This window comes from Ciconia boyciana, chromosome 28, assembly GCF_034638445.1.
Source record: "Ciconia boyciana chromosome 28, ASM3463844v1, whole genome shotgun sequence".
Taxonomy (NCBI): Eukaryota; Metazoa; Chordata; class Aves; order Ciconiiformes; family Ciconiidae; genus Ciconia; species Ciconia boyciana.
The window spans coordinates 577,210-590,272 of record NC_132961.1 but is presented as its reverse complement, the minus strand read 5'-3'; the positions used below and the strand labels follow the sequence as shown (position 1 = coordinate 590,272).

Below are 13,063 nucleotides of genomic sequence, written 5' to 3'. Positions count from 1 at the left end.
GCCAGGAGGTGACTGGACTGAAAAATGGCGAGGGAGCTGCAGCCTCGATGCCAGGAGATGTGGAGAGCTTTGGAAGGTGAGAACAGCATTTGGAAATTGCCTGGAGCAATGGTGTGAAGAGGCTAATTCTTCACAAAATTAGGTAGGGAGGGAGTAATTCTGCCTACCTGTAGGGGACAGATCGAGCTCAAAATTAAGGGTCCTACCTGCCAGTGGCCATAGGTACGTGTCTATCTGTGAGATGGGTGCCTACACTCACTGTACAATCAGAGGACACCCAGTCAATAGCAAGGGGCAACTAGTCAACAAGAAGTGGCTACCAGTCAACAACATGGGGCAACTAGTCAACAGCAAGAGGCAACCAGTCAACAAGGATTGGCTACCAGTCAACAAGAAGGGACGACCAGTCAACAGCAAGGGACAACCAGTCAACAAGAAATGACCAGTCAATAGCAAGAGGCAAGATGGCTGTCCTGCCTGCTGTTTAACCCTTTGGTCATCCACAGGGGCTGATGCAAGCCATGGTGAATGCATGTTCCTCACCCGAGCACACGACGCTGGCATCTTCCCCGTGCCCACAGTTGTGGGCTCCCCAGGGCCGTGCCCGGCACTTGGAAAGGGCAGCCTCCGTCCCGGTACAGCGTACGTTGTCCAGCCAGATGGGGTCTGCTCCTCGCCCGTAGCGAGCCCCGCCAATGGCCGACAGCGCTGTCCCGCAGCCCAGCTGCCGGCAGACCACGCGGGCTCCATTGAGGTCCCAGTGATCGTCGCACACCGTCCCCCAGGTGCCATTGTAAAACACCTCCAGTCGGCCCGTGCAGGGGTCAGGGCCATTCACCAGCCTTATGTCGGCAGGACCTGGCGCTGGTGATGATGGAGAGCAAAGGGAAGATGTTAATGGGAAATCATGCAAAAGAAGAGGCTAGGCAGCAGCTAGGAAAGCATCTTGACACTTGTTGGCCAAAAGGAATGGGGAAGAACCAGCAAGAGAGAGAGAAAGACATGAACAATTATAATTTTATTATAATTATTTTCAGGGGGACACATGGCAGCTGGCCCTTGAGCAAACTCCAGGCTTTTCCAGCCGAGAATACAGTCCCTCAAAACAAGGAAGGCCAAAATACATCAAGATGGTTTGCTAGTTGCTTTTTAAGTGCACTGCTAATTGCTTTTTAAGTGTTTGACTCTGCACAGGTTGCAGGATGAACTCCCTAAGCACAACACCAGCACGGGTAACTGAGTTGCAGGCTCTTTGTGGGAGTGATTTTGAGCAAGACTCTGCAGCCAGACCACAAGGTGCCAGGGACCCTGCACCCATGGCTCTAACCTGGCTTTGCTGAATGAACAGCTTTGACCCCAGGGTAAGGAATGGAGCTGAGCAAAGGGCTCCCTTATCTTCTGCAAGCACCCATCCTGCTTCCTCAGACCAGCCTGACCGAAGCACATCAACACTGTGATATTTTCTTCCCCATCACAGGGCAGGTAAATCCCATTCCTCCTTGTTTTTTGGCCATTCAAGTTTCATAGCCCATCATCAGCGCTACTGAAATGGCAGCGACACCCTCACTGCACTTGGTTTCTACACCTTTCCCACTTTTCACTGCTTATTCCTAATGTGCTGTGCAACTCTACCACCATAAAAATTTCTCCCCTCTTCGTGGCATGCACCTTCTAGAAGATACTGACAATTCTGAGGGAGCCTCAAGCCTTCTGCAGCCATTAGCTGGAAGACAGCGGCCCCTTGCGGCTCTGCTTGGCAGGTCTGCATCTACCCTACTTGCAGAAGCACCCATGGAACCATGGGCGTTGCTCTATATGCATACCTTATGAAGCCATGAAACCATGAGTGTTGCTCTAAGCATACACCTTAAGAAACCATGAAACCATGGGTGTTGGTCTACATGGGCACCTTAACCATGAAACCATGGGTGTTGGTCTAAGCATGCACCTTACAAATTTGCAGCAACCACAATCAAACCACCCAGAAGAGGAGCGGCAGCACTCTGGCATGCCACGTCCCGAAATGCGGCGTGCAACCAGCACCGGGGAGGGGGGAACGTGGGGGGAAATGCAAGAGCACTCACCACACAGCCCTGCTAGGACGAGGAGGATCTCTGCAGCCCCAAGCCCAGCACGGGTGGATAGTCTGTCGCCCATAGGGTCCCCAGCTGACAGCAAAGGACTTTTGGAGAAGCTGCTCCGAGCCTGGCAGAGGTGCAGGAAGAGGTAGGCTTGGCAGAGGTTGAGATCAGGTCCACCATCACCAGCTGGAGAAGAAATACACCGACGGCCTGATGAAGGCAGCTGGGAGAGGACGCTTTCCGCGCTGCTCCGTCCCCTGGCTCCCTGGTGACTCTTGCATCACGTGGAGTCTAGTGGATGAAGGGGAACCGAATCTTCTGCTTTCAGCTTGATCCTTGGTGACCAGCAAGCACCCTCTGGCCATAGCTGCTGTGGGTGATGTCCCATGGGTCCACTGTACAACAGAACATCAGAAGGGGGACATGGAGGGCTGGGGGAGTTGCAGGGCTTGGTTGTAGGGTCTTAGTTTCGCCCCAGCGAGTGTGTCTGCTCATACACAATGCGGACTCCATAGCCAACGGACAGGAAAATGCATGAGTATCGAATGGCTCGTCGCCTTAATGAGGAGCAAACTCAGGTCTGGCCCCACCAAGGGCGCTGAGACCAGCGGATCAGGCATAGGCACCAGCATGGCAACCCTTCAGGAGCATCTCAGAGGTTTGGGACAGGCAGCAGGTGCTCTTGGCGGGGAAGAAGAGCAGCCTCTTCCACTTTCAGCTACTATCTTGTTCAGATCTGAAGCAGGAATTTGGCCCAAACCTGCTGAGGCCATCTGCAAAAGGTCCTTTTCTTCATCTCCACAGGCAAACGTGGGCAGTGAGGCTCCAGACATGCCCGTGGGACCACAACTGGCAGCAGGTCAGCCAGTTATTAATTGCCAAGCAGAGGACGCCAGACACCACATCTTCCTGCCTAGCTCTCGTTCTCATTTCTTGCTTGGCTTAAGCTGCCATCTTCCTCATGGTTCTTCCCTCCTCTTTGGTTCACCCAGGTCTGGGATGGGGTCTCCATGGTTGACCCAAGGACTTCAACTGAGTCTCATCAGTCAAAAACGGCTGGGGCAGACTTGGGGTTGCTTTTAGGATTCAACCTCAGGAACAAACCTTGGCTTCACCACAACAAAGCTCTAAGCTACGAATTCAGTTTCGGGCTTCATTGAAGGTGAGCTGGAGCCCACAGCCAGCCGATGGAGACTGGTGATGGCTGCTTGGTATCAACCACCCCCAGAAATGCTTGCCTCATGGCAAATATCTGGGAAGACCTTCGTATGGAGGGTGGAAGGCAAAGCAAGCTCCTTCTCCCAATTATTTTTTTTCCCCCGGTTGTTTAAATAAAATAAAATAAGATTGAATAAGGTAGAAATGGCCACCAAAGTATGAAGCTGTAACTTGCTGTACCCACTTTGCCTGGGTTTCAAACCACTTCCCGCACTGCCCCTCTGCACGGGGTGCCGATTTCAGGTGAGCATCCTCTTGCAAACATTGGACCAAGAGTAGTAGCCACTGTCGGATGCAAGGAGTGCCTCGTGGGGAAGGTAAAGGGCTTGTCTGTTGCTCGGAGAAGCCTCCTGCTCCAGGGAAGGTGGCACTGGGAGTCATGGAGGAGCAGGGATAAGAGCAAGCATTTGAGATGGCCCACTGAATCAGCTGGTGCAGCCAATGCCCCATGTGTACATGGGCAGGGAAACATGTTGGAGCATTTCCAGCATCATCTCCAACGTCATCTCCAGCATCGCAGGTGGGGCAGGTGTTTTGCATCCTACACAAGGTCCCCAAGGGTGCAGAGGGTGCGGATGGAGATGGCTGGAGGATAGGGACACCTGGCACGCTCCACATGCATAGGGAAGGTGGGCAGAAGGATGTTCTGATCCTGAGGTCTAGCCAGGTGAAGGACATTGCTGTCTGCCTGGGTTCCTCCTCTGCTGGGATGAGATCCACGCCACTGGAAAGAAGCAGGAGGAGATCCAGGCTGCCGGGAAGAGCAGGAGGAGACTGAGGGGGAGCTTTTCAGGGATCTGTAGGGCACAGCTGGGGACACCATGGGCTACAGGGCAGTGCTGGGGGGCTTTTCAGGAATCTATAGGGCACAGCTGGGGATACTTGCCGCTACCAAAGCCAGGGGTTGCATAAGAATGGACAACATAAGAACAGACGATATAAGGACGGACAATATAAGGACTATATAAGGATGGACAATATAAGGACAGAGAAGATGCATGCAGCCATGCAGGGACAGGAGATGTGGGGCAGGGAAGGGGGAGCACAGGGGGAGATGTGGGGCAGGGAGAGGTGCAGGAGAAAAGGGGGTGGATGTGGGGCATGGAGGGGATGCAGGAACAAAGAGTGAGATGTGGGGCAGGGAGGGGGTGCAGCAAAAGGCAAGATGTGGGGCAGGCAGGCGTGGGGCAGCCCCCCTGTACTGGTGGCCCAGGCCAGCACCCGCAAGAGGGTCCCCTGCCCCATGCCCAGCTCCCGCCCCCCGGGGGACTATGGGGCACCCCAGGCACAGGTACACATGGGCCACCAGGTCCCCAGAGACATGCTGACCCCCCTCAACTGCCCCGCCATCACCCACCTGCCCCTGGGTGGGGACATGACACGTTGGTAGCTCCAGGGTGGTGATGTCGGGGGCTGGGGGCTGTGAGCAAGAGGGGGCAACAACGGGGGGGGGGGGGGGAAGGGGAGGATGAGAGGGGCCGTAAGCAGGGGGCAATAAGGGGGGGTATAAAGGGGAGGCAGTAAGGGGACCCCCACCTTCTTTCTTATGGCAACCCTGCCCAAGCAACAAGCCTCCCCCAAGGGACATGGGGGGACAGTTCCCAAGCTGGGGGGGCAGGGGGACAGTAGGGACACCCCAACCACCCTCACCAGGGTGGCTGCTGTCCCCCTCCAGGGGCTCCTGGGGGGGGGAGGGTGCCTCTCCTGTCCTGCACCCGTCACTGTGTCCTCGGTATCATGGCCTGGGGAGAGGGTGGCCTGCAGGAGAGGGGACATCACTGTGGGGGGGCTGGGAGGGACAGGGGGACTGGGGACAAGGGAGATGGGGTGACAGGGGTCCTGGGATCTTGCCTGTTCCCGTCCCCACCCCATATCCCAATGGCACTGGGTCCTCCAGGAGGTCCCAGGGGTGTCCAGGGGACCCCCAACCCCTCCAATCACTCCCAGCCCCCCAGTTCCCCCCAACCCCCCTGTCCCCCCATAGTGCTCCAGTTGTCCCAACCCCCTCTGAGCCCCCCCCAAATTCAACCAACCCCTTTCTCCGAGCTCCCCCAACCTTTCCCGAGCCTCCCAACTCCCCAGCTCCCCTAAGACCCTGCCCCTCCGTTCCCCCAACCTCCCTGAGCCTCCCTAACCCCCCAGCCCCTGACCCCCGAGCCCCCAAATCCCCATCAGCCCCCAACGTCCTGACCCCCAGTTTCCCCAATCTCTCTGAGCCCCCCAACCGCTCTGAGCCCCTCAAATCCCCATCAGCCCCCCTCAGCCTCCTGCCCCCCCCCCGAGCCCACACCCCCTAACCCCTCCCGGCCCCCTGAACTCCCCAGGCTCCGAAGCTCCCCGCCCCCCCAACCTCCCTGAGTCGCCCAAACCGTCCAACCCCCGACCCCCAACCCGCCGAGCCCCCCAAATCCCCTGAGTCCCCTGGGGGCGGGGGAAGGGGACACGCGGCCCGCCGGTCACCCGGCCCCCTATCGCGGTGACCCGCCGGGTACCCGGATCCGTTATAGCAGGGACACGCTGTGCGCCCCTCACCTCCCTTCCTAACCGCTCCAAGATGGCGGCGCCGCGGACTCCATTTCCCAGGAGAACCCGCGCAGACCCGGCCCGGCCACCGGGTGCGCGCGGCGCGGCGGGGGCGTGGCTCCGCGCGCGGCGCGGCCCAGTCGTTGCGCGGCGGCGGGGGCGGGCGGGCGTGCGGCGGAGGGCGGCCGGAGCGGGCCCTGCCCTGCCCTGCCCTGCCCTGCCCCGCCGCGGCGGCGCTTCCCCGCGCCCTTCCCGGCAGGTGAGCGGGCACCGGGGGGGCGGCGGCGGCGGCGGCGGGGCCGGGGCCGGGGCGGCGGCGGCGGCGCCTGCGCGGGGCGGGCGGCGAGGGCGGGGCCTGCAGGGGTTTGCGGGGAGGCGGGGGCGGGACCTGGAGGCGCGGCGGGGCGGGGCGTGGAGGGCAAGCCCGGGCCGTCCGGGGCGGGGCCTGAAGGAGAGCGCGGGCCGGCGGGGCGTGGCCTGAGGGGGCTCTCAAGAGCCGGCGGGGGCGGGGCCTGCAGAGAAAAGCGAGCTGGGCCGGGGGCGTGGTCTGGACGGCCTTGAGGCCCGGCGGGGGCGGGGCCTGAAAGGATTTCAGGTACGGCGGGGGCGTGGCCTTGAAGGGAAAGTTGGCCGACGGGGGCGTGGCTTGAAGGGGGATCACGGCTCGGCGGGGGCGGGGCCTGAAGGGGAACGCCGCTGGTGGGGGCGGGCCTTCCGCGGGGTGGCCCCGCCCCCGCATGCCGGGCCACGCCCCCGCAGCGCTGGCAACGCGCCGGGGCCGACTCCTCCCTAACTGGTGAGGCCACGCCCCCGCGCGGAGGCCACGCCCGCTCCTCCCCTGCGCTCGCACCCTGCCCAGCCCCCCCTCTGTCCCCCAGGGCTGTCAGCATGGCGGGAGCGACGCCAGCAGCGGGGCCGGCCGGGTCCCGGGCTGGGGGTCTGGGCACGGCCGACCAACCCTACGCCTGCCGGGAGTGCGGGAAGGCCTTCAGGTGGTCGTCCCGCCTGGCCCACCACCAACGCAGCCACACGGGTGAGCGGCCCTACAAGTGCCCCGAGTGCCCCAAGGCCTTCAAGGGCTCCTCCGCCCTCCTCTACCACCAGCGAGGCCACACGGGCGAGCGGCCCTACGCCTGCCCCCAGTGCGGCAAGGCCTTCAAGCGCTCCTCCCTGCTGCAGACCCACCAGCGGGTTCACACGGGGCTGCGGGCTTTCGAGTGCGCCCAGTGCGGTCTCACCTTCAAGTGGGCATCCCACTACCAGTACCACCTCCGGCAGCACACTGGCGAGCGGCCCTACCGCTGTCCCGCTTGCCCCAAGGCCTTCAAGAATTCTTCCAGCCTCCGCCGTCACCGTCACACCCACACCGGCGAGCGGCCCCACGCCTGCCCCGTCTGCGGTAAAGCCTTTGCCCAAGCCACCAACCTCCGGCAACACCAGCGGGTCCACACTGGTGAGCGGCCCTACGCCTGCCCCCAGTGCGGCAAGACCTTCACCCACTCCTCCAACCTCCTCCTCCACCGCCGCACCCACGCTGGCTCCCGGCCCCATGAGTGCCCAACCTGCGCCAAGGCTTTCGTCTCTGACGCCTGCCTGCAGAAACACCTCCAGAGCCATGCTGGCCACACTGCCATGCCTCCGCTCCTCCCAGCACCCACCGCGGCCCCGGAGACACTCTGGAGGTGCTCTGCCTGCCCGCTGAGCTTCACCAGTGAGGAGGAGCTGCTGGGCCACCAAGGCAGCCACTCGGTGACAGCAGTGACCCCCTCGGCTGCCCCCCACCGCTGCCCCACCTGTGGCAAGACCTTCAAGAACAGCTCGGGGCTGGCCCGGCACCGGCATGGCCACGCTGCCGAGCGGCCCTTCAAGTGCGCTGTCTGCCCCAAGACCTTCACCCAGTTGGCTGGGCTGTTGGGCCACCAACGCAGCCACCCTGCCGCTGTCCCGCCACGTCCCCCCCCCGAGGCTCCTCACCCACCGGCGGCACCCCAGCCCGCCCCGGAGCGCCCTTACCAATGCACTGAGTGCGGCAAAGCCTTCAAGGGCTCCTCGGGGCTGCGTTACCACATGCGGGACCACACGGGCGAGCGGCCCTACGCCTGCCGCGAATGCGGCAAGGCCTTCAAGCGTTCCTCCCTCCTCCAGATCCACCAGCGGGTTCACACAGGGCTGCGGGCTTTTGAGTGCGCCCAGTGCGGTCTCACCTTCAAGTGGGCATCCCACTACCAGTATCACCTTCGGCAACACACTGGCGAGCGGCCCTACCGCTGTCCTGACTGCCCCAAAGCCTTCAAGAACACCTCCTGCCTCCGCCGCCATCGCCAGCTCCACACCGGCGAGCGGCCCCACGCCTGCCCCGTCTGCGGCAAAGCCTTTGCCCAAACCTCCAACCTCCGGCAACACCAGCGGGTCCACACCGGTGAGCGGCCCTACGCCTGCCCCCAGTGCGGCAAGACCTTCACCCACTCCTCCAACCTCCAGCTCCACCGCCGCACCCACTCCGCCGCCCGCCCCTACCGCTGCCCACTCTGCCCCAAGGCCTTTGTCATGGCCTCCTACCTCCAGCGTCACCTCCGCACCCATGCCCCCGGGCCCCGTGGGAGCCCCCGACGCCCCCCTCCCCCCCCCCCCGAACCCCAGACCTTCCTCCTGGTGCAGACGCCTCAGGGCCTGCAGCTCATCCCCAGCCCCCCAGCACCTCCGCGGAAGCTTCTCCTGCTGCCCAGCCCCCCGGCCGAGCCCCCTGCCTTCACCCTCCTGCCTGCCGAGGGTCCCCCGCCACGGGTGGGGAAGGGTCCCCGGGCATCGGGACCCCCCGCCACTGGGCAGAGCATCCTGTTGGTACCTGGCACAGGGCAGGCGCTGCCCGGCGTCCAGCTCCAGGCAGTGGCGGGGGCCCCGGCAGGGGCCAGCGTCATCGTCCTGAGGGGTGGCGTCAGCAGCGTCCTCCCCCCACGGGGGCCACAGCCCCCTGAGGTCACCGGCATCCAGCTGCAGGCAGCCGAGGTGACCAACGTCCAGCTCCAAGCCCTACCACAACCCTTGGAGGTCACCAATATCCAGCTCCAAGCTGCTGAGGTGACAAATGTCCAGCTCCAAGCCACGGAGGTGACAAGTGTCCAGCTCCAAGCCCTGCCGCAGCCCTTGGATGTCACCAACATCCAGCTCCAAGCTGCCGAGGTGACAAATGTCCAGCTCCAAGCCCTGCCACAGCCTTCCAAGGTGACCAACATCCAGCTCCAGGCCAGTGAGGTGACCAACGTCCAGCTCCAAGCCCTGCCGCAGCCCTTGGACGTCACCAACATCCAGCTCCAAGCTGCCGAAGTGACAAATGTCCAGCTGCAAGCCCTGCCGCAGCCCTTGGATGTCACCAACATCCAGCTCCAAGGCAGTGAGGTGACAAATGTCCAGCTGCAAGCCCTGCCACAGCCCTCCAAGGTGGCCAACATCCAGCTCCGTGCTCTGCCACAACCCTCAGATGTCACCAACATCCAGCTCCAAGCTCTGCCACAACCCTCGGACGTCACCAACATCCAACTGCAGGCCGCAGAGGTGACAAATGTCCGGCTGCAAGCCCTGCCACAACCCTTGGATGTCACCAACATCCAGCTCCGAGCCCTGCCACAACCCTCAGAGGTCACCAACATCCAGCTGCAGGCCACTGAGGTGACAAATGTCCAGCTCCAAGCCCTGCCACAACCCTCCAAGGTGACCAACATCCAGCTCCAAGCCCTACCACAACCCTTGGATGTCACCAACATCCAGCTGCAGGCCACTGAGGTGACAAATGTTCAGCTCCAAGCCCTGCCACAACCCTCGGACGTCACCAACATCCAGCTGCAGGCCACCGAGGTGACAAATGTCCAGCTCCAAGCCCTGCCACAGCCCTCTGAGATCACCAACATCCAGCTCCAAGCCCTACCGCAGCCCTCAGAGGTGCCCAGCGTCCATCTCCAGGCCACGGAGGTGACCGATGTCCATCTCCAGGCCACAGAGGTACCCGACGTCCAGCTGCAGACCACAGAGGTGACAAATGTCCATCTCCAAACCACCAAGGTCCCCGACATCCATCTCCAAACCACAGAGGTGTCCAACATCCATCTCCAAACCACTGAGGTCCCCAGTGTCCATCTCCAAGCCACAGAGGTCCCCAGTGTCCATCTCGAGCCTACAGAGGTGCCTGACATCCATCTCCAAGCCACAGAGGTGCCCAGCATCCAGCTCCAGGCCACGGAGGTGCCCAGCGTCCAGCTCCAGGCCATGGAGGTGCCCAGCATCCAGCTGCAGACCACGGAGGTGCCCAGTGTCCATCTCGAAACCACTGAGGTGCCCAACATCCATCTCCAAGCCACAGAGGTGTCCAGCGTCCATCTCCAGACCACTGAGGTGCCCAGTGTCCACCTGCAGGCCACTGAGGTGACCAACGTCCATCACCAAACCACAGAGGTGACAAATGTCCATCTCCAGGCTGCAGAGGTGCCCAGTGTCCATCTCCAGACCACTGAGGTGCCCAATGTGCATCACCAAACCACTGAGGTGCCCAGTGTCCATCTCCAAGTCACGGAGGTGCCCAGCGTCCATCTCCAGACCACAGAGATGACAAGTGTCCAACTCCAAGACACTGAGGTGTCCAGTGTCCATCACCAAATGGTGGAGGTGCCCAACATCCATCTCAAGATCACGGAGGTGCCCAACATCCAACTGAAGACGATGGAGGTGACAAATGTTCATCTCCAGGCCACTGAGGTGCCCAGTTCCTGTCACCAAATGATGGAGGTGCCCAGCGTCCAACTCAAGACCATGGAGGTGCCTAACATGCATCTCAAGACCACGGAGGGGCCTAATGTCCAACTGAAGACCACAGAGGAGGTCCCCAACATCCAACTCAAGACCATGGAGGTGCCCAGTGTCCAGCTCAAGACCGTGGAGGAAGTGCCCAACATCCAACTCAAGACCATGGAGGTACCCAACGTCCAACTCAAGACCGTGGAGGTGTCCAGTGTCCAACTCAAGACCATTGAGATGCCTGACATCCAACTCAAGACCATGGAGGTGCCCAGCGTCCAACTTGAGCCCACAGAGGTGGCAAATGTCCACCTCCAGGCCACAGAGGTGCCCAATGTCCAGCCGCAGCCCCCTGAGGTGCTCGTGGCAGGGGGGGGGCCGTCCCCCTCCCTGTCCCCACGGCTGGCAGTGGTGGGGGCAACCGGGGGGCTGCCCCCCTTATTGCTGCTGCGGGGGGCAGCGGGGGGACCTGCCCGCTTCTGCTTGAAGGCGCTGGCCCAGCTGCCGCCCCCCGGCCCCCCCCGGATCCTCCTGGTCCGAGGTGAGCCGGTACCGGGGGGCAGTGGTGGGGGGCAGCCCCCCGCCCCGGCCCGGGGGATGGCCGGGGGTGGCAACAGTGGGGGGGGGACGGGGACGGGACCCCCCACCCCGGAGCTGCCCAACGTCCCACTGGTTCACACCTTCTGAGGAGGGGGCGGACCCCTTGGGACCCCCCAGAGCCCCCCTGCGGAGCCGGAGCTGGGGTGGCTCAGCTCCGGGGTCCCACTGATCTTCGGGGGGGGAGGGGCTGGACCCCCATAACCCCCGGGACCCCCAGGATGCCCCAGGGCCCCCCAAGGGCACCCGGGACTTCCCCAGGATGCCCCACGGGACCCCCCATGGCCCCCCCCCAGCCACCCCTGCAGAGCCGGAGCTGTGGGGGGGGTCACAGCCCCGGGGTCCCGGGGAGGGCGGTGGGGGGTCGGGCCCCGGACGCCCGGGACCGTCGTGGGCGTGGTCAATAAACGGTGCCCCCCCCCATCCCTGCGCGCCGTGCGGCTCTTCCTTCTCGGCGGGGGGGGCGGGGTCACCAGGGGGAGGCTGGGCCGTCGCTAGGGGCGGGGACGGTCGCTAGGGGAGAGGCCGTCGCTAGGGGCGGGGCCGCGCTAGGGTAGAGGCTGTTGCTAGGGGTGGGGTTGCGGCCCGGCGTGGCGAGGGGCGGGGCCACGCGGGGTGCCTGCGCGGTGCAGCGTGGCCGGGGCGGGTCCATGGGCGGGGTGGGGGAGGTGCGGGAGGGACCATGAGGGAGCGCTGCGGGGGGGGAGGCGGGAGGTAGAGGGGTTACTGGGAAGCTGGGGGTTACTGGGAGCACTGGGGAGGTGGGGTTGGGAGGGAAGGGCGGCACTGGGAGGGGGAGTGGGAACAGGGCTCTGGGGGTTATTGGGGGCACAGGGCTCCGGGGGGGGCGGCACTGGGATCTTGGGGGCTCTGAAGGCACTGAAGGGCACAGGGGTCCGGTGGGGGGGCTCTGAAGGACATTGGGGGCAACAGGGGACACAGGGGTTCCCCCAACCCTTCGCCCAGGGGAGCCCCCCAAACACTGCCCCGCTGCCCCCCCCCCATGCTCCCAGCCCCCCACCCCACATCAAGCCTAGTGGGCCTGTGATCCCCCCAGTACAGCCCAGCTGACCCCAGTATGGCCCCAGTGTCCCCCCAGCATGGCCCCACTGACTCCCAGTGTGTGTGTGCCTGTGTGTGTGCGCACGTGTGTGCGCGTGCGTGTGTGTGCAGGTGTGTGCCTTTGAACGTGTGTGTGCACATGTGCACACATATGCATGTCTATGCGTGTGTTCCTATGTGTGTGCACGAGTGTGTACATGTGTGCACGCATGTGCACACGTGCACACGTGTGTGTGTGCAAGTGTGTGCATGTGCACATGTGTGTGTGTGCATGTGTATGCGTGCATGTGTGTGTGCGCCTGCACGTGTGTGCACGTGTGTGTGCATGTGTGCAGTTGTACATCTGTGTGTGCATGTGTGCGCATGTGTGCACGTGTGTGCAAGCGTGCATATGTGTGTGTGCACATGACTGCATGTGCGTGCACCTCTGTGCATGTGTGCATTAACAACGTGTGTGCAAGTGTACGTGTGTGTGCAAATGAGGGTGCACATACGTGTGCCCGTCTCTGTGCACGTGTGAGCGTGCAACAGCTGTGTGTGTCCTGTGCCTGTGTGCTGCTGCTGCAGGAGGCCCTGTGCCCATGTGTGTCGGTGGGAGGCCACGTGCTCATGCGTGTCAGGATGGCGGGAGGCCACATGCCCACCCGTGTCAGTGGGAGGCCACGTGCTCATGCGTGTCGGGGCAGTGGGAGGCCACGTGCATACGCGTGGGAGCCGCACGTGTGTCCCCTGGGCGCTGCATGCTCCGGCGTTAACCCCCACCTGCCCTGGCCCAAGCCCCACTGGGTTGGGGGGGA

The 13,063-nt window shown here is 63.0% G+C and overlaps 2 protein-coding genes across 2 annotated transcripts in view; one reads left to right on the top strand and one right to left on the bottom strand.

Moving 5' to 3' along the window:
* The window catches only part of LOC140644627 (scavenger receptor cysteine-rich domain-containing protein DMBT1-like), a 45,341-nt gene extending 39,374 nt beyond the window's left edge, over nucleotides 1-5,967 (bottom strand). Inside the window, exons 1-4 of the mRNA XM_072847646.1 lie at nucleotides 5,832-5,967; nucleotides 4,836-5,057; nucleotides 2,085-4,050; nucleotides 544-864 (exon numbers count right to left, since the gene is read on the bottom strand). Coding sequence (XP_072703747.1) covers nucleotides 544-864; nucleotides 2,085-2,157 — 394 coding nt within the window. The 5' untranslated portion in view covers nucleotides 2,158-4,050; nucleotides 4,836-5,057; nucleotides 5,832-5,967. The remainder of the gene's footprint in view (nucleotides 1-543; nucleotides 865-2,084; nucleotides 4,051-4,835; nucleotides 5,058-5,831) is intronic.
* On the top strand, nucleotides 5,949-11,626 carry LOC140644598 (uncharacterized). Its single transcript, XM_072847591.1, has 2 exons — nucleotides 5,949-6,081; nucleotides 6,701-11,626. Exon 2 carries the CDS (start codon nucleotides 6,711-6,713, stop codon nucleotides 11,292-11,294), a length of 4,584 nt encoding a protein of 1,527 aa, XP_072703692.1. The 5' UTR covers nucleotides 5,949-6,081; nucleotides 6,701-6,710; the 3' UTR covers nucleotides 11,295-11,626.
* The last annotated feature ends 1,437 nt before the right edge of the window (nucleotides 11,627-13,063 follow it).

Excerpts from the sequence above, each read along its gene's own strand:
- LOC140644598 (XM_072847591.1), top strand. The coding sequence starts at position 6,711 with ATGGCGGGAGCGACGCCAGCAGCGGGGCCGGCCGGGTCCCGGGCTGGG.